Source organism: Lithobates pipiens, unplaced genomic scaffold, assembly GCF_037356315.1.
Source record: "Lithobates pipiens isolate NorthernLeopardFrog02 unplaced genomic scaffold, aLitPip1_a1.2 Scaffold_27, whole genome shotgun sequence".
Taxonomy (NCBI): domain Eukaryota; kingdom Metazoa; phylum Chordata; class Amphibia; order Anura; family Ranidae; genus Lithobates; species Lithobates pipiens.
The window spans coordinates 138,611,544-138,630,837 of NW_027507788.1; the positions used below are offsets into that span (position 1 = coordinate 138,611,544).

General features: G+C 40.4%; 1 protein-coding gene and 1 long non-coding RNA gene across 2 annotated transcripts in view; one reads left to right on the forward strand and one right to left on the reverse strand.

Annotated features, from left to right (window-relative positions):
- LOC143934173 (uncharacterized) overlaps positions 1 to 18,880 on the forward strand; it is a 37,872-nt gene extending 18,992 nt beyond the window's left edge. The window contains exons 2-3 of the long non-coding RNA XR_013263222.1: positions 2,393 to 2,608; positions 18,749 to 18,880. This is a non-coding gene — a long non-coding RNA (uncharacterized LOC143934173). The remainder of the gene's footprint in view (positions 1 to 2,392; positions 2,609 to 18,748) is intronic.
- MYBPC2 (myosin binding protein C2) overlaps positions 1 to 19,294 on the reverse strand; it is a 161,249-nt gene that overhangs the window by 25,261 nt on the left and 116,694 nt on the right. The window contains exons 15-24 of the mRNA XM_077457557.1: positions 18,765 to 18,871; positions 15,433 to 15,462; positions 13,773 to 13,912; positions 12,778 to 12,937; positions 12,578 to 12,682; positions 9,563 to 9,751; positions 7,563 to 7,697; positions 1,858 to 2,025; positions 1,058 to 1,146; positions 781 to 976 (exon numbers count right to left, since the gene is read on the reverse strand). Coding sequence (XP_077313683.1) covers positions 781 to 976; positions 1,058 to 1,146; positions 1,858 to 2,025; positions 7,563 to 7,697; positions 9,563 to 9,751; positions 12,578 to 12,682; positions 12,778 to 12,937; positions 13,773 to 13,912; positions 15,433 to 15,462; positions 18,765 to 18,871 — 1,319 coding nt within the window. The remainder of the gene's footprint in view (positions 1 to 780; positions 977 to 1,057; positions 1,147 to 1,857; positions 2,026 to 7,562; positions 7,698 to 9,562; positions 9,752 to 12,577; positions 12,683 to 12,777; positions 12,938 to 13,772; positions 13,913 to 15,432; positions 15,463 to 18,764; positions 18,872 to 19,294) is intronic.

Here is a 19,294-nt window from a genome sequence, read left to right on the forward strand (position 1 = left end):
GTGCCCACCAGTGCCACCTATCAATGCCCACCTGTGTCAACTATCAATGCCCATCAGTGTTGCCAATCAGTGCCTCATAATCAGTGCCACCTTCAGTGGCACCTATCAATGCCCTTCAGTGCTGCCCATCAGTGCCTCACATCAGTGCCACCTATCAGTGCCCACCAGTGCCACTTCATCAGTGTCCATCAGTTCCACCTTATCAGTGCCCATCAGTGCAGTACAGCCTCATCAGCGCACATCAATGAAAGAGAAAAATTACCTGTTTGCAAAATTTTATAACGAAACTATAAAACAGTTTTTTTTTTTTGTTTTTAGTTTTCTGTATTTTTCTGTTTTTTTAGCAAAAAATTAAAAACGCAGCAGTGATTAAATGCCACCAAAAGAATTCTCTATTTGTGGGGGAAAAAGTGATAAAAATAGATTTTGGGTACAGTGTTGCATGACCACGCAGTTGTCATTCAAAGTGTGACTGCGCTGAAAGCTGAAAATTGGCCTGGGCAGGAATGGTGTTTAACTGCCCAGTAAGCAAGTGGTTAAAATACCCTTTACATATCTCCACAGAATTTTACTTCACCTTTTCTCTTTGACTCCAAGGCATTTTGCTGCAAAAGTGAAATTTTGCACAAATGTCCCAATTTTCAAAGACATTTTGTCACAGCCAAACCTGTCAATTTCATGTATGTCTATATGTGAAGGTATTAAAGGTATATTAGCTTATATGCAACACTTTACGGGGTAGTTGGCAATCATCATCATCCGTTTTCTCACAAGACTTACCTACAATACGAATGTTTATTGCTGCCGTATCTTGCATGTTTTCAATCTGCACAGTCAGACTATATTTTCCAGAGTGACTTCGTTCAGCAGATCGGATAAACAGGATAGTGTCTACTTCAGTAGTTCTTACACTGATTACTTTTGGGTCCAACGGCTGGCCTTCTTTTGACCATGTAACTATTGGCCTTGGTTTTCCCTGTAAATGTCATTGATATAGAATTGATAAAACTGTCACATTAAAATAAAGAGTCTCCCTTTTCACCCAGCATGCAGTTACCTGGAACGGAATAACTAGATTCACTTGCTCCCCAACTTTTCTGATATATGTTTGTCTGAGATGGCGAGGTAAGCGAATCTTTGGTGTTTCTGTTAAATCAAAATAAAGTACAAATCATAAGAAAACTTTTTATGCAATTACATAAAAGGAAGCATGCAATGTGAAGAAATGTAAGTCCAAAAAATAAACCATTCTCAGAACCCCATTTTCAGATACAAATTCCAAAACAGTCACGCTGATTCTGCAGCTTTACTGCAAGTAACTCATTTAGAACAAATCCAATATGTAGCTTGCAAACTCCAATGCCACAGACTGCATGTGTGTTCTTGGGCAATAAATTTGTTCTCAGTGAAGCTGAAATTTTCACATGAGAATTTCAATGGAACGTCTATGCTGCAAAGAAGGGATGGAGAGTTACGACTTTCTTTGAGAAGCATTTTCTGTTTATGAAGGGTGCCCTTTAATACACTGAGATAGTTCCTGAAAACTGGGAAAAACAACCCCCATTGTGAGAACATAATAGCATCTAATTAAGTTTTACTTTTCATTAACAGGAAAAATTAAAAGGAGTATTCTGATTGGGTTCATAAGAAACCTTCTTTTGACCCTGTGATCCTCAAAAAGCAAACTCAGCGTATGAGCTGGAATGGGTGTTCATTCATTTTTTATGTATGTCTTTAAAAACATAATTCTCACACTCCTTTGTGATGTACTGGTACATTTTATAATAAAATGAAAATATAGATTACATAAACTGATATCATCTGAAGCCTGAGGTCTGATTTGTTTGTGAGACTTACGCACAATCTCCCGAATAGTGACAGGCTGAGACATGAATGCTGGTTCACTCTTTCCAGCAATGTTCACTGCAATCACACGGAATTCAACCTTTTCTCCAGTTGGAAGGTCCTTCACGGTGAATCCGCATCGTTCTACCAGATCTTTGTTGGATGTTATCCATTCAGTAGCTGTGAAAATAGAGATACATTGTACAGAGTCCTCTGCCAATGATTAAAGCCTGGCATGGCAGTTTCTAATGATAGTTTCTTTAATAGTGTAAACTTAAAGTGGTAGTAAACTCCAACCCTCCTTAGCTGAACTTCTTAGAAGGAGTAAATAATTGTGAACAATTGCGCAGCAAATTCAAGCCCCATCGCATGTTTCTTATTTTTATTTTGTGTGTTTAATCCTATACTTATTTATGGGTACAGCCACCATCATAAATATTGTCTTCGGCGTCAGATGCGCTCAGGACTTCCACCCTTTGTTCTTCTCCTGGTCTATAAACTCATGCATGTGCAGTAAATATTTAGCCAAGCCTCGTTTTCATTGTAGGATTACCATGATCGACCTGCTTATGCTCACGTGTGTGAATGGGAACTAAGTCTCACAGGATCTTGGAGCTGCTGCTGGAAAAAATAAATTACGTAGCCCTGGCATATTAACATAGGACTTACGGCACGGAGAGCATGCCGGAAAAATCTGACAAAATGCGCATGCGCTGATGATGTCAATTAAAAGAAAAGGATGGATTACATGAACGCTAACAAGGTAGGAAGGATTCTACACAGAGTGATAAGTTAACTGCTTAATAATGCTTTAGATGAACAGGAAAATGAACAGGTTAGGGTTACTACCACTTTAATACTGAACTATGGGTGTTATTTATTTTGCATAGTTACACTGGTCCAGTTTGGACTAAAGTAAGTATGCACATCTCCTACCTGAGTGATCACTGTGGAAGCTGCAAATTACTGTAGTATTCAGCTCTAGAACAGCGAAGCAGCAATTTTCTGGGCCCCTGTCTTGAGCGGTTTCCCTTCTGCATAGTAACCACAGGGGTATGCTTGCTTGGCAGTACCACCATTCATTTTTTTAAATTCATTTCTCTTATAAGATAAGGTAGAAATTGTAACTTCAATGCCCAACTTCCCCATTGTGTCCATTTAGGGAACGCCTTGAAAAAAATAAAAATACAAGGCATTCTGCGTATGGCAGCGGTGCCGAGCAGGCAACCCCCTGTGGTTATTATTCAGAAGGGAAGCTGTTTGGTGCAAGATCTGGAAGATCACTACTATTCCTGTAGTAGTGCTGACAACTAGAGTGATTTGCAGCTTCCACAGCATATAAGATGTACATATTTACATTGGTCCAAGCTGAACCAATGTGACCGCGCAAATAAAATCACACTATAGTTCAGCTTTAAAGTGTCATTATGTCTAAATAATGAAAAAACTATAAATTGTCAAATGGAAATATGGCTATTCACTTCTGGTAAAAAATCTATTGTTCATTTCCAATTACTTGGTGATCCTGCCCGCTCCATAGTGACCCCTATGCAGAGTGGCAACGATATTCCCTGCAGTCCCCAGTATCTTCCATTGCCACTCCGTCTGTACATGCTCCAAAATCAGCATTATGAAGCTGTGATGTCGCACAATTTTCTGTCCCATGTAACCCTCCTTCACATCATGTGGGGGTGGGTGAAGGTTGTTGATTGGCAGATTACTCTACTCCTTTTTTTCCTGTCCTTATGACAGAGGTAGTGCTTTGAACATTCTTCCTCCCCACATGACATGAGAGTGTCACATGGGGCGGCGGAGTAATTTAAGATTTTTTTTTTTATTACTCCAAAATAATTACTGTGTGTGTGTATGTATATGTGTATGTATATATATATATATATATATATATATATATATATATATATATGTACATATATATATATATACATATATATATATATATATATATATATATATATATATATATATATATATATATATATATATATATATTTTTTTTTATGGCTTTTTTTTTGTTTGTTGTTGTGAACAACCTTTTTTACTCAGCTACAATCATAGTGAAAAAAGGTGTTTACAATGATTTTTCTTCAGTGATGTACTGTATGTAATAACAGTTTGAGATTAGCATACACTACTTAGAGCTTTAAGCACAGTCACATGGGTTTAATATCATTTTAATTAATCCCCATAAATACGTTCAGTACTTGTCCTTGTTTATCTACAGGAAAAACTGGCATCAGATTCATTCTGTTAATGAAGAATTTATTCACCAATCAAATAAATTCGGAACACACTACATGATAAGAGATGAAGTTATGTAAGCCCTAACAATTAAAGCGGAGGTCCACCCTAAAATGGACCTCCGCTCATCGGAATCCCCCCCCCCCCCTCCGGCGCCACAATCGGCACCTTTCAGGGGGGAGGGGGGTGCAGTTACCTGGATAATCCAGGTAACTGCACCCACTTCCGGGCTAGCTCTCTGCGGAAAGGGGCGTACGTTACGCCCCTTTCCGCAAGCGCCCGCCCCCTTCAGCAAGTGCCCCGCTGCCTGCTGGGAAACACACAGCTCCCAGAGGCAGCGGGGACCGTCCAGATTGCGCCGCGCGGCTCGCGCATGCGCAGTAGGGAACCGGGAAATGAAGCCGAAAGGCTCCATTACCTGATTCCCATACCCAAGATGGCGGCGGCAGGACCCGCCAGACGAGCGAGCGATCGGCTTCGGGTGCCGACATCGCGGGCGCGCTGGACAGGTAAGTGTCACTATTTAAAAGTCAGCAGCTGCAGTATTTGTAGCTGCTGGCTTTTAAAAAAAAAAAAAAAAAACGCGGAGTCCCGGTGGACTCCCGCTTTAACTTATTTTATTTGATTCCTTTTGGTCTGCTAAATAGACTATTTAAAGTGTTTTATCTGTTCCATAAATTTAAAAGAGAAGTTCAGTATTTTTTTTAAGAATCATACTTGCCTATGTTGATGCAGCATCTGTCCCCCACTGGCTCTAACACTGAGAACCGAGTGATCAAAAAGTGTGATCACTCGTTTCTTAGTGCTCTGCTAGAAGAGAGCTGTCAGTCACCGCTCTCTGCTCTGCTCCCCCATGCTCATTGGAGCACTGGGCTGTGAAGTGGGCGGGAGCTACTGGCCCAGGCTCTGAGCAGCTCGTTGAGAGGCTGAGCCAGGTGCCGATCCAGGGTTGTGGGCGGATCCTGATGATATTGCAGAGATCTTGCCTCAGCCTGGACCGACTCTGTGACATCAGCCAACAGCGGGCTTCAGCCCGTTGTCTGCTGAACTTTGGTCACAGGAGTGCAGAATGAACTGCACTCCTGTGATCCACAGGAGAAGTACAGCCAATCAAGCTTTGGCTTTACTTGTCCTTTTAAAAATACCTGTTGATTTTGCTAGAATTTCTGTGAGCTAAAAATTTGATCTCTGTGCACAAGGGGGAAATATAGAGATGCAAAGAAATCTGTGTAATCAGAAATGAAGTGGGCGCGACTGACACCATGTGCTAAGGAATTCAGGGCTGTGTTGTCATATCAAAGAAGAAGGTATTTTTTTTTTTTACTAGCAGTCTTTTTAAAGGAATAAAACTTTGGGGAGTGTGCATGTTTTGCAGATATATACTATTACATTACATTTGTTACTTATTCTGCTTATTGGTGTAGATATTGTGTAAATCTTTTCTGCTAATTTTTCAAATTTAGGACGTACTACATTTTTACTAAAAGTGCTCATAGACATAGAAAGGTGGCCAGATGTGGAGGTACATTGTGTAATATGCATAGAAAAAATAATGAGGTAAAAAAAAAACCCTAGCCTTTACAACCACTTTAAGTTTAACTTACATACAGTATACAACCCTTAAAATAAATTCCACATTAGTTGTACTAGTTTTTAATGTAAAAGAAACAAGACTATATGAATTTAAAAAAAATGATACAACTAATGGAATATTAATATGGAATAAATTTGAGAATAAAACTTAATTCCACGCTCAGTACTCTCCTCTTTTTGCCCAGTTACCACAGAGGAAGTTAATAAACTCCTCTCCATGGCCCACCTCACTACCTGCTGCCTGGACCCTGTCCCCTCACAATTACTGCTACCACCTTCCCACACTATCCTTAACTCCCTAACCCACATCTTCAACCTCTCCCTCTCCTCTGGCCCAATTCCTTCCCTGTTCAAACATGCACTGGTTACCCCTATACTCAAAAAACCCTCACTAGACCCCACCTGTTTGAACAACTTAAGCTCATTGAACGCCTTGTCCATGACCAAATGAGTCGCTACCTCATGGACAACAACCTTCTTGACCCCTTACAGTCTGGCTTCCGCCAACAACATTCTACTGAAGCTGCCCTACTAAAACTCACCAATGAACTGCTAAAACCAACGGCCACTACTCTATACTCATACTTTTAGACCTCTCTGCTGCCTTTGACACAGTTGACCACCTGCTCCTCCTCAGCAAATTACGCTCCCTTGGCCTCTATGATTCTGCTTTATCCTGGTGTTCCTCCTACCTATCTCAGCGCACTTTCAGTGTCGCTTACAACTCAATCTCCTCTGCTCCCCTTCCTCTTTCTGTTGGGGTACCCCAAGGTTCTGTCCTTGGGCCCCTCCTATTCTCACTCTATACCTCTTCCCTGGGCCAGTTGATAAGCTCCTATGGTTTCCAATACCACCTCTATGCCGACAACACCCAGATCTATCTCTCCACTCCTCAACTCACCCCCTCAATCTCCTCACAGATCTCCAACTTACTGAATGACATATCAGTATGGATGTCACACCACTTCCTTAAACTCAATCTTTCTAAAACTGAGCTTGTTATATTTCCTCCTTCACAATCCCCCCCCCCCCCGTGACTTCACCATTAATATCAACAACATAACCATTGGTCCCTCCACTCGTGCCAGAGTCCTGGGTGTAATCCTTGACTCTGACCTCTCCTTCAGCCCCCATATCCAATCACTGGCTAAATCCTGCCGCCTTCACCTCCGCAACATCTCCAGAATTCGACCCTTCCTGACTAATGACACCACAAAGCAACTCGTTCACTCCTTGATTGTTTCCCGCCTTGACTACTGCAACTCCCTTCTTAATGGCCTACCCTTAAGCAGGCTATCCACCCTTCAGTCTATTATGAATGCTGCTGCTAGACTAATACACCTCACTAATCGTTCTGTGACTGCTGCCCCTCTCTGCCAATCCCTTCACTGGCTTCCCCTACCCCACCGTGTAAAATTCAAAATGCTAACCATAACATACAAAGCAATCCACAACCTCGCCCCCATCTACATCACCAACCTCATCTGCAGATATAGCCCAAATCGTCCCCTCCTGCTCCTCAGACGACCTCCTGCTTTCTAGCTCCCTTGTTACCTCCTCTCATGCTCGCATTCAAGACTTCTCCAGAGCCTCTCCCATCCTCTGGAACTCCCTGCCCCAGTCTGTCCGCTCAGCCCCTACCCTGTCCACCTTTAAGAGTACCTCCTGTACCTTTTTGTATTGTACTGTAATTGTGTTGTCTCCCCTATACATTGTAAAGCTCTGCGTAAACTCTTGGCACTATATAAATCATTATTAATAATAATAATAATAATAATAATAATTCCAAATACAATATACTGGGTGCTCCTGCTAATGATGTGTGAAAATCTGACTGCTCAAATTATAAACCTCTGTGAACTTACATCCTTCTTTACGGTACTCAATTAGGTAACCATCGATTCCTCCAGCTCCAATACGATCTGGTGGTCTCCATTTCAATGTGCAGGTGGTGTCAGTGACATCTTCAACCGTCAGATGTAGAGGTTCACTAGTAGGAGCTGTTAAACAGATAGTGTTAATGTTTTAATTGCATTCTTTGCCATTTATCTTGGATTATTAGTGCTTATATGAGCCAGACACCTGATATATGAGGGAAATGCAAATGTTTTCTGTAGATCACACAAGAACTTACAGCCAATGAATTGGTAGATCAGGACCAGTTGAGCAATACTGATTTTTAACACGTATTTCCCCTGAATCCTCTTATAAGTGGAGGTCTTTAAGGGTTGATGCTTAAAGTATATGTACATCCCAACAATGAATTTCCCTTATTTGCTCCCTTTTGGTCTGTTAAATATACAACACCATTGAAAGCACTGTATTATGTAATATCTGTTCAATAAGTGAAAAAATACTGTTTGACCCCGTCAGACATCTTGTAATCTTTATTATGCTAAAAATAGCACCTCTCAAGCCACTCCAATGAGAAAGTCCGAGTGCTGCAAAAAGCCCTGCAAACAACATCTTGGGGAGGTGCGGGAGCGCTGTATACACCACTTCTCCACTGGTCTTCCACCACCCCTGCCCATTGAAATGAATGGGCAGCAGTGGCAAAGCACCTGCAAAGCAACACTGGCACTATTAACCCTTTCTTTGCTATAACAGCAGTAAAGCACTGCTAAAACTAGCCTTACTTTACCGCTAATGCCCACACTGCATGAAAGGGGTCTAAATAAGAAGTCTCAAGACCCCCCCCCCCCCCCCCCCCGCAAGCTTTTTCACTTTTTGAAAATATTGCTAGCATAGAGACAGATGTGTGAGTGATAGCATTGGTTGTTGGTAACAGGGGCCCTTCTGGGGATCTATCAGCAGCTACTTGTAAATACACAGCCCTGATAAATGGATTGCAAAGTACCACAGCTCTGAGTGATCTTTCCCTTTTGTGAATGAACAGGCTTACACAGTACTGGTCCATCGTTGCTGATTGTTCATTCATAATAGTGAAAGATCACTCAGCTCTGAGTGACCCATCTGCCCGGGCTGTATATGGCAGGCCATAGACAGTGCAAATTTCGTTCCTGCAACCACAGGTTGCAGAAAAAAGAAATTTACACGATTCCCCCATCAACACAGACATAGCTGACAGGGGAATCCCTACTGCCAAGACATTGTATCCTCTGGGCGTGGGGGGGGGGGAGATAGTGATAATTGCTAAGTAACCACCAGTAGGCTTGTTGAACCCAAGTTGATTGATCGGTAAACTTGGTACATTTAGCCTGCCCATACACGGTTCAAATCCATCTATGGCGGGCCTATGTTTACAAGCATCCACAGATAGATCACAAGGTGATCTTTTGCTATTATGCATGAATAATCAGTGTTGTCAGTGCAGCACTAATTGTTTATTCAAAATAGTAAAAAGAACATTCAGCTTAGAGAGGGAGAGCTCAGTGCTGGTTGTATTTCCCCCCAACAAGAATGCCCATATATTGGGCTTCAGAATTGGGTAAAAGTATGACCAACAAAATAGGCACTTTCAGTCCACAATGGGGCCACTAAAAAGAATGGGACCAAGTACTATATGCAGTTGGTCCCTTGGGAGAGGAAGTGAAAGTTTCTGTGTTCCAGTTCTGTACATTAGCTTAGCAAAAACTGATTATTTTCAGTCAGTTAACCGGTAACTAGTAGACATCTCCAGAGAGACAGAAATAACATACAGACTGGCAGTATTTTGTATACGAATGCATGATTCAACCATTAGCAATCGATTGTGTCATTCTCTTACCAGATATTTTTCTGTAACAATATCACCAGTTACAGAATGTAAGCAAAATATAGCTCAAACATTCAAGTGAAATCCACTCATTATTTTATTAATTCTTTTAGTCAACAGTTTATTGGAGAAAATACAATAATCACTCACCGATTGGCATGAATGGCTTGGAAGTGTTAGCCTGTTGGCTAATGCCAATGGAATTGACTGCAAAGACTCGAATTTCATACATGATGCCTTCAATCATCTTTACTGATTGATATGAAGTTTCAGTGTAGACTTCAAAATTCATCTTCATCCACCTTTGGCTGCCCTTCTTTTTCCTTTCAATAAGGTAGCCTAAAGACAAAAAAAAAAAAAAATAGGAAAACCACATTCAAGATGAGTTACAAGCAGTCCTTTATAGTACCATACCGTGTACCATTATTCTTTCTCCTAAAAATCTCAGTTGCAGTAAAAGCTAAGTTCATTGTTTAGCTGTTACAACACTAATGCAAGGCTGATCATAGATGGGAAGAAAGCTAACCTAAAACAACAGGTAAGGAAATATTGGCTTGTTCCCAAAGGGATTGCTGATGTTCTGAGACCTTATACAGTACTTTGATCCTTTTCTACACAGAAAATAATAGGATTGGTCCCAGTCCCTACTGCTCTTTAGATTTCTAGACAAAATAAAAATCTCTGCATATAACAACTAACTCTGAAAGCCAGGAGAGCTTGTTAAGAGGTCATTAAGAATTTGATTAGCCCAAGCTATTTCAAAATCAGTAGCATCTTTAATAACTGAACGGACTATGCCAAACATTTAATTGCCAGTAAAAAAGGGAAATATTGCTATATAAAAACACAGCTACTCAGGCACCCTTTAACTGCTGAAGAAGTGGCACTGATCTTCTAGTTGGACAGGACAATAACTACATTGAGGACGCACTAGACAGGCTTGTGGGCGGGGAGATTGGGCATTTCTCCTCCTGTGCACATGCTCATCAGGCCATGTGGAAGTCAACATTAGGGCAGAACCCCAGCTTAGAGATAAGTCATACACTGTGTGCAGCTGTGTAACCTACAGCGTTCTTCTGTGAAGCTTTCCGTCCTATGTCACTATACACCTTCTCCTGATTAATGTTGCAATTAGGAGGGACACACTACTGAACCCATGGCCTCTCCACTTGAACAGTATATCTCTTCCACCTCACTCCCAGTGACAGAATAGGGTCCTGCCATGCACTAGGGTGGACCTCATGCATAAACATAATTAACTACTTCTCTCTCCCATACCTTATGGCTGAATACATGGGGTCTCCATACCATGGGTTCGGTCCCAGTAACTTTGTGGGGAACCAACCACTAGGGAGGGAGGTAGTATACCAACCCCCCTCACTTTTGTAGGACCTTTCACCCAAGCGTGGTATCACTCCTCACTGGCTGGCTGCTATTGTTTTCACCAGTACATCGTTAACAGTGACAATTGTTCTCCTACTCCGACCTTCTTGCAGAGTTAACCCTTTGTGGTGGCGTTCCTTCTTTACCCTGTGTGTGTGCTTTACAGGCCACCAGTACATGGTGGCCTGTAATATTTTGATACGCCATGTGCCACTATGCACCCTTTTAAATAAAGAAGATTATTTTGCAGGAAGCGGCCCATTCATGGTATTTCAGATGGGTTCCCTTAGGTTGGTGGTGAATGAGGGTTACTCTGGATTACATCTTCTCCCAGGCTGGATCTTCTCCTCTTTCCCATGCGTCCCTACTGTCTCTGAGCCTGGCCTCCCCCCTAATTTATACACCAAACAGGGTGGAGGGCAGAACCCAAAAAGCCCAGGAAACTGGCAGACCCAGTGTTAACCCTTCTCTACCTAGGCAGCCCATGCTCCCTAACTAATAACTACCCACCATGTAGGCACCTGACTACAGGTTTGTTAATGGAATAATGGAATACATCTTATAGATTTAAACACAGTTTCTCTCTCACCAAACTAAAAAGACATGTTTACCTTTGTCTGGAACTAGTCAAACGACTCTGTTCTTACAGTATTTCAACACAGTAGATTACTGTACCATGACTTAAAATAAATAAAGAATTTATTTAAAGAAATAAAATCTATTTTATTCTCTATATAAAGAAATAAATCTACTTGAAAGCATAAATCCTCTTTAATTGCTTGATAGGTTGCCTCAATATCAAGAAACCAATCTAAATAGGTATTTTTTATTCTATAGTTTGAAATGACTGACCTGATAATACACTATTTCACAGACAGGTAAATTAATTTGCCAGTGTGTGCGCTGAGAAAGGAGTTTTCACATTGGACATGCCTTTTCCAGTGCACTCCCTTCCTCTCACCATGGCCACTGGGCCTGTGGCACTGATAGGCGTCTGCCCAAGGAGTTTTATTATAGTGGTGGGCCTGATGTAGAACTGAGAGACTCATTCCCCATCAGATCCACTTCACTTTTGAGTGAAGAGTCTGCCCACTCAGTGACAAGTCATTTGCTTGTATTTGGATAATGAAATCAACTGTATCACTGGCTCTTTTGTTTCATTTAGCTTTTGGCTGGAGAATCTCCTGGTGGACAGCCAAATAAGGCAGGGGATACAGCTCTGTGCAGGAAGCTGTCATGTACGTGACAGCTTCCCATAACCAGCTTGTTGTGCTCTGAGTAGTGACATCGCTATCTACGCTGGAGAGGAGGTAGTAAGGACTACCTGAATTTGCTTCATGTGTCAGCAATGTTATGAACACTGGCACAAATCCTTGTCTGAATTAGGCGCAAGTACTTCTAAGTTAACTACCACAAGAAAAGTGTCAATATGGCTGTTTTAAAATCCCCTGATTGTGTCTTCTGTCTATTTTTTCTCAACCTAGTTTTGGAGAACTTCAGGCCCAAACCTATGGCTTTAAGGTACTTTACTGTGCCTGTTGGAAAGTTTGTTGTACATAACTCACAATGTTGTCTAAAAAGAAACTTTATTTCTTCTTACTGATCTAAAAATTTTACAAATATTTTTCGTTCAAGTTATGTGCCCAAGAAAAAAAGATGCAAAAATAGCTTCACATTTTTTTATTTATATGACCACATTTTGTGTCTTGCTTGGATTTTTTAAATTCCCTTTCTTTATATATTTTAGACATGAAAGTCAGTAAAACTGATTGTTTTGCTCACCTGTCACTTCCTTTCCACCATCATATTTTGGTGGGTCCCAAATAACACTTGCCCAGTCCTCACCGACATTGGTGATGCGAACATTCTCTGGTGGGTCTGGGACATCTTAAAGATGATAAAAATCCAGGTTAAAAGTGCAATTAGCATTAAGCAGTATGTAAAATGCTTAATGGAGATGGAACAAAGAATGATCTTCTTACCAACAACTTTGACAATCAAGGTGGCCTTATCTTCACCAACTGGATTAGTTACCACAATGTTGTATGTGCTTTCATCTGATCGTTCTGCACTTTCAATTACTAAACTGCTTAATTCTGTTCTAAGTTCTATATGAACCCTTCCATCAGTGTCTTTAAACTCCTGAAATGACAAGAAAATATAATGAGATATTAAACAATATACATTACACAATATGTACCTGTTGTTATTGTTATCTGCAATCTTGAGGTTGACTTTTGCCACAGTTCAACCTAAGCTCTTTTAAATCTGAAATATCATTTGTAGTTTCTGCAGTACTGATCTAAAAATTGTGTAAGAAATATCATTAGGACCAGAGTGTGGCTTCCAAATTCTAGGAAATAAAGACAGAAAAGATGAGTAGGACATGAAACTCCAGACAAACCACTAAATGCACAGTTGAAATACATATATGTTTGTGCCTTTACCTGCAAAATAATGTGTAACTCTGTGCACCCAGCCTTGTCATTTACAAATGTTTTTTACATTGCACAAATTTTCTGGTAATTTAATATTCTCGGTTCAGCAGATAGTTTCTTGTACTACCTTTCCACCTCTAGCCCCCTCTTTTGACAGTAAATCAGGAAGCAGTAATGCAAAACCAGAAAGCAGAAGAGTGCTCATACTGGCTAGCAGAGGTGTGTCTATCACAAAAAATTGCTGGCAAAAATTAAATGGAATTTGGCAGGTAAATCAGTAAACATATATGTATTTCAACTGTGCATTTAGCAATTTGACTGGTGTTGCACTATAAGGTGTGTGTTCACCACCATATAGATAAAAATGCTAAACACCGGAGGAACATTTTTTGGTGAATGGAGCACATGGCCAGTTCTTCCTAGAAATATAAGAAATCAGAATGTGACTCACCCCACCAGCATCTATGTGCAAATGAAATATTATTATTTGGTGGACTGGCCTTTTAAGTATACATTGGAAATCATTGCTGTTGACTTGCCTTGTCTGCTTTGAACCATGAAACTGTTGGTGCGGGCTCTCCAGTGATCGGAACATCAAAGCGAAGTTTGTTTCCAGCCACGACAATGATAGTGTTAATATGTTCCCCTCCAGAACAATCAAGGTGGATCTTGGGGGGTTCTAGGGATGTGAAAAAATTATATTTTATCTTAAATGTATCGTATAAAGATTTGTTCAATACATTCATTTGGTCAGTATGAGATAATGCATGTTATACATTGGCTTAATTTATTGGGCTATTGTTTAAGCATTTAATTGAGTGCAACATGTGCTGTTAAAGCTGAACTCTAGGCAAAGGTAGATACACACAATAAATTACATCATTTTTTTTCAAATGCGTCTAGTGTAAGTACCTAAACTTGAATTGGTATGAACCTCTTTTAATCCCCTGTCTAGCAGCATTTAGCCGGGAAGAAGGGCTGGAGGTCAATTTGGTCTGCTGCATTCAAATGTGCTGATAAAGAACATGCTGATAGGAAGAAAATGAGCAGAGAGAAGAACTTATCAGTATCATCCTGCTCTTTCACTGATTAAGTCAGCAGTTTGGAGGTAGAGAGAAAACACCACTCTCTCCTTTCTCAAGTCCATTACTGTAACAGAGAAAATGGCGTCATCCATGTAGCTGTGCTCTCTTGAATTTTGGGACTGGATAGGCAGGAATAATGTTTTCTTTATAGATAAAACAGCCCCCATACATGTATTTAATGTATGTACTTGTATTTAACTATTTGCCTGGTGTTCAGCTTTAAGGGATGTTGTAGTCTTATAATACCTTGGGCTCTCAATGATAACCTAGGCAGTCTCCCTTAGCATCGTTACCCTTATTCCGTTTATAATAACTTCTGTAGGGTAAATTACATAATTATAACCAATTAAAAGGGAAGGAGAATCTTGCCACATAATTTCCTGTGCCAAATATTAAAGTAAGCTTCCTCATTGTCAGAGAAGAAAAGATGGGGCTTGGAAAATTGCCCTTTTGCCAATTGACATATCTTTCCAGAGGGAAGGGAATGATTGTTTATCTAAAATTATAGTGAGGTTTTGCTGTATGACAACTTTAAATATTTGCATTGCCAATTGGATTTGCTTCAGTGAAATGCCTAACATTGTACTAAATGTAGTACTAAAACAAATATAGATAATATTTGTAGGTAGCATATTCCTGTCTGTATTGTTTCAAAATATATTGCTAGTTTTTCAACGTTTAGATTAACTTTAAAAACATAATTTTTTTTTGTTTTTTTATATAGATCTATATATATATACTATTTGTCATTATAAATGAATAATTTTCCTTCTACCAAACAATTATTCAGTCAATTAATAAAAGCGATGTCTAAGTCCTTTAATTACAGTATCTGGGACTAATTTTTGTAACAATCTCTGTTTCTCATAGTTCCCATATGAAATATATTTAATTAGTCCCATTGTCAGTATTAGTTGTTGGTGGCCTAAAGCCAAAGTATTAACTAACATGGGTTTCCAAAGATTTATAGGGCTGCAGGTGGTGCTGTAGACAAAATGAGTAACTAGGATATAAGTAATAGTAAAAGTCACTAGATGCAGGAGAGCATTGTATTGCATATAGGGATTAAAGAAATTGCAGATTTGCACTTTTCTGGATATGCTGTAATTCTTACCTTGACGAGGAACATATTCAATTTTGATCTCTGTGAATAAAAGAGAAAAATACATATTTTAGTGAGAGTTGAACTATGTGTTATCACAATGCTATTGCACAGAATGGTGTTTAGAGTGTGAAATTTCTCTTCTATTAATGCATGGCAAAAATGTCCCTGCACAATGGGACTTCACTTTCTAAGCTGCATGACAAGAACACCTAATAAGAGGCATCCACCTTGTGTCAGCTCCTGAACCACATTGAAACCTTATATAATGTACATATGCCACATAACATGCACCACATATTAGCACATTATGGCAGACATACCCGCCAAACAATGCCCCCCAGAAAGGGGGAGGGGGGAGGGGGAGAGGGGAAGAGGGAGAGAGGGGAAGAGGGAGAGAGAGGTGGGGAAAAGGAGGGGAAGAGAGAGTGAGAGAGAGGGGGGTGAGAGTGAGAGAGAGGGGGGTGAGAGAGGGGGTGAGAGGGAGAGAGAGAGGGGGGTGAGAGGGAGAGAGAGAGGGGGGTGAGAGAGAAGGGGGAAGGGGAAAGAGAGAGAGTGAGAGGGGGGATGAGAGAGAGGGAAAGGGGAGAGAGAAGGGGTAGAGAGAGAGGGGGGGTGAGAAAGAGGGAGGGGAGAGAGAGAGGGAGAGGGGAGAGGGGGAGAGATGGGCGAGAGAGAGGGGGAGAGGGAGAGAAAGAGAGAGATCTGACATGCTGTATCTTCTAGTGCACATTGTGAGAAGCTCACAGTATGCAGTGAAATCAGAGTAATCAGTTTCAGTACAGGGGAGGAGCCTGTACAACTGTGCTAGACTGAAAGAAAGGCTGGAGCTTAGCTTTGAATATAGAAGGGGGTGGGTCTACCCTGTAAAAACTGACAAAGTATGTATATTACCCATGGAGATTAATCCATTTTTTTTAAGATATATTTGCTAAACTACACTGTATAAATGTAATATAAAACTTGAATCATTTGTGTAAGTAGCAGGAAGGCTATATCGGTGTCTTCTCCCAAGATACCTACCACCAATTCTGTCTACCACCTACACTGCATCTGTAACATCTGCCCCACCTTATTAAATGTTAATTTCTATGCCAGGACACCAGGATAGTGGTACCTTCCTGTCTTTAGCAGCAAAAGCTTGGTACATAATTTTCAAAATTATGTATATGCTAACTGGCCTTTGATTAGTTATCTGAGCTAATCCAAATCTGGTGAAGAGCACAAATAGCGCTTGATGTTCTGAATCAAATGAATTGCTGTCCCTGCAGAGGAGAGTGAGATCTCAAATTGGATGGGCAAATTGTAAGTACATAGTAAGGGTAGGATGCATTGAATGGGGGGGAGGGGATTGACTAAGGATCAAGTGATCAACAGTCTACACATGTGCCACATTAAAACATACTGTAATTATAGTCTCTTCATTGTCCTAAACATTTTAATGCTCCAATTCAGTAAATACAGTACCTTTATGCCACAATTAGATTATATTGCACCATGATCCTGACTATAGTATTGCGGTTAATTGGTTTAGGTGAACTGCTAATTATTTTACAGTGTTGACCATTATACAATGTGTGCACTATGAAGGATTGTACTATAGACATGGTAAAAGTTCTTAAATCATTTACAAAGTGTTTTGGTAGTGTAGGACAGGGTTAAATCCCTGTTGGTGTCCAATATAGAGATTATCTTTTCACTTCTGGCCTTGGATACTCAACTTGAAGTGAAAGGAAATATCTCCAAAGTGAGGGGAATTTATCTCTTATGCTGCGTACACACGATTGGAATTTCGGCCAGCAAAAGACCGATGAGTGCTTTTCATCGGAAAATGTGACCGTGTGTATGCTCCATCAGAATTTATCTAGACGAATTCCTGCCAGCAAAAATTTGAGAGCATGTTCTCAATTTTCCCGATGGAAAAACTTTCTATCGGAAATTCCGATCGTGTGTATCCAATTCCGACACGGCATGCTCAGATTCAACTACGAGATGAAAGCTATTGGCTACTGGCTATTGATCTTAATTGTTCTAGTTCCGTCGCACGTGTTGTACGTCACCGCATTTTTGGCGGTTGGAATTTGGTGTGACCGTGTGTAGGCAAGTCAGCTTGAACGGAATTCCGTTGGAATTCCGTCGGCAAAACCATCAGACCTTTTTCCGACCAAAATTCCGATCGTGTGTATGCGGCATTAGAGATGTGCTAACCAAACAGGTCTCCCCATTGGAAGATTTATTTTCTATTCCTGTCCCTGTAATAACTGGGACATTTAACAGTGGGCACCAGGACAAATGGAAATGGTGAGTTTCCCAGTAAGGACACAGGCAAATTCAGAATTAGAAAAAAATCATAATTATGCAAAACTAGAAAGAATTTCGGCTTTACATATATTATAAACCTAAATGTTCTTTTTAGATTTGCTATGATCACAGATCCTTAAACTTTGCCATGGCATAGTTTATGGTGTGACTGACTATTGAGGTTAAAGAAATTAGAGACTATTCAAATATTTGTGGAAACCTACACATCATACCTATACAGGATTATTAGATATCCCATTCTAAAACCAAGAGCACTATTGTGGAGTTGGAACAGCCTGCATCCTTTTGGCACTGACTTTGGGAAGAAAAGAGCTGGCTTCCAATCAGTATTCAAATTCATCTCAAAGGTGTTCTGTAGAGTTGAGATTGGGGTTCTACACAGATTGGTTGAGTTCCTCTACACTAAACTCATCAAATCCTTTTTTTATGGACTTGACCAGACAGAAGGTAAAAAACCTTCTGAGTGCTGTTCCCTCCAACTCCCCCCCCCCCACTCACCTGAACCCAATCTCGATCCAGCGATGTGTACGAGAAGAACCAAAGCTCTTTCAGCTATCTCACTTCTCATTGGCTTAGAGACAGTAGCAAGAGCCATTGTTTCCTGCTGCTGTCAGTCACAGCCAGTGAGAAGGGAGTGGGGGCAGGTCTGAGCCATGCTTTGTGTCTCTTATGGACACACAGAGTTGGCTCGGGTGCAAGCCTGCATGAGTGCCCCTATAGCAAACAGCTTGGTATGATGAGCACTTGGCGGGGGAAGGAGCCAGGATTGCTGGCATGGGACCCAAGAAGAGGCAGACTGGGGCTGCTCTGTGCAATGGTTTTGGATAAATATGAAATGTTTGTTATTTAAAAAAAAATAATAATTAACCTTTAGAATCACTTTAAACATGTAACTAAGATTAAATAAATGAAGTGACCTCTTCTTATTTCATGCTTATGGTACGGAGAGAAGGTAGGTTAGCTTGGAGTTTTAAGCATAATGCAATTGTCTAATGTATTGTTCTAGGGAGCACACTACTAACCAAGGAAGTTGAGCTTCGCCGAGAGAGTCAACGCAAATCCATCAGGGATAAATGTGTAGTCGGCTTCATCTTCTGGTCGGACATCATCGATCACCAACTTATGGATTCTGTAAAGTAATTATAATATTCTCTTTATACCTTAATCCTCTTTTAGAGAATAAACAGTTCTCCAAGTTTTTCTTTACCCACTTCTCTGGACATTATGAGAATATCTAACAATCACAGGTAATATCTATACATTTTCTTATACAGTATATTGAGCATCGAGTGGTTTCTTTGTTCATCTTTTAACACAGAGAGGTTATTATAAGCATTTATGCGAGATATAATTGGGGTAATAGAGTACAAGAGAAATTGTGCTCACTCAAAATGTAATTATATATTATAATTCCTAAACAAATAACAAAATGCAGCACTCAAAATATATTGTGTTCAATAATATTGTAAGTCCAATAAAATATGAAGATCTTCCAGACTGAGAAGAAAAAGCAACCTTGACTGGATTTACTAAGATGGCCGCTGTCCCAGGA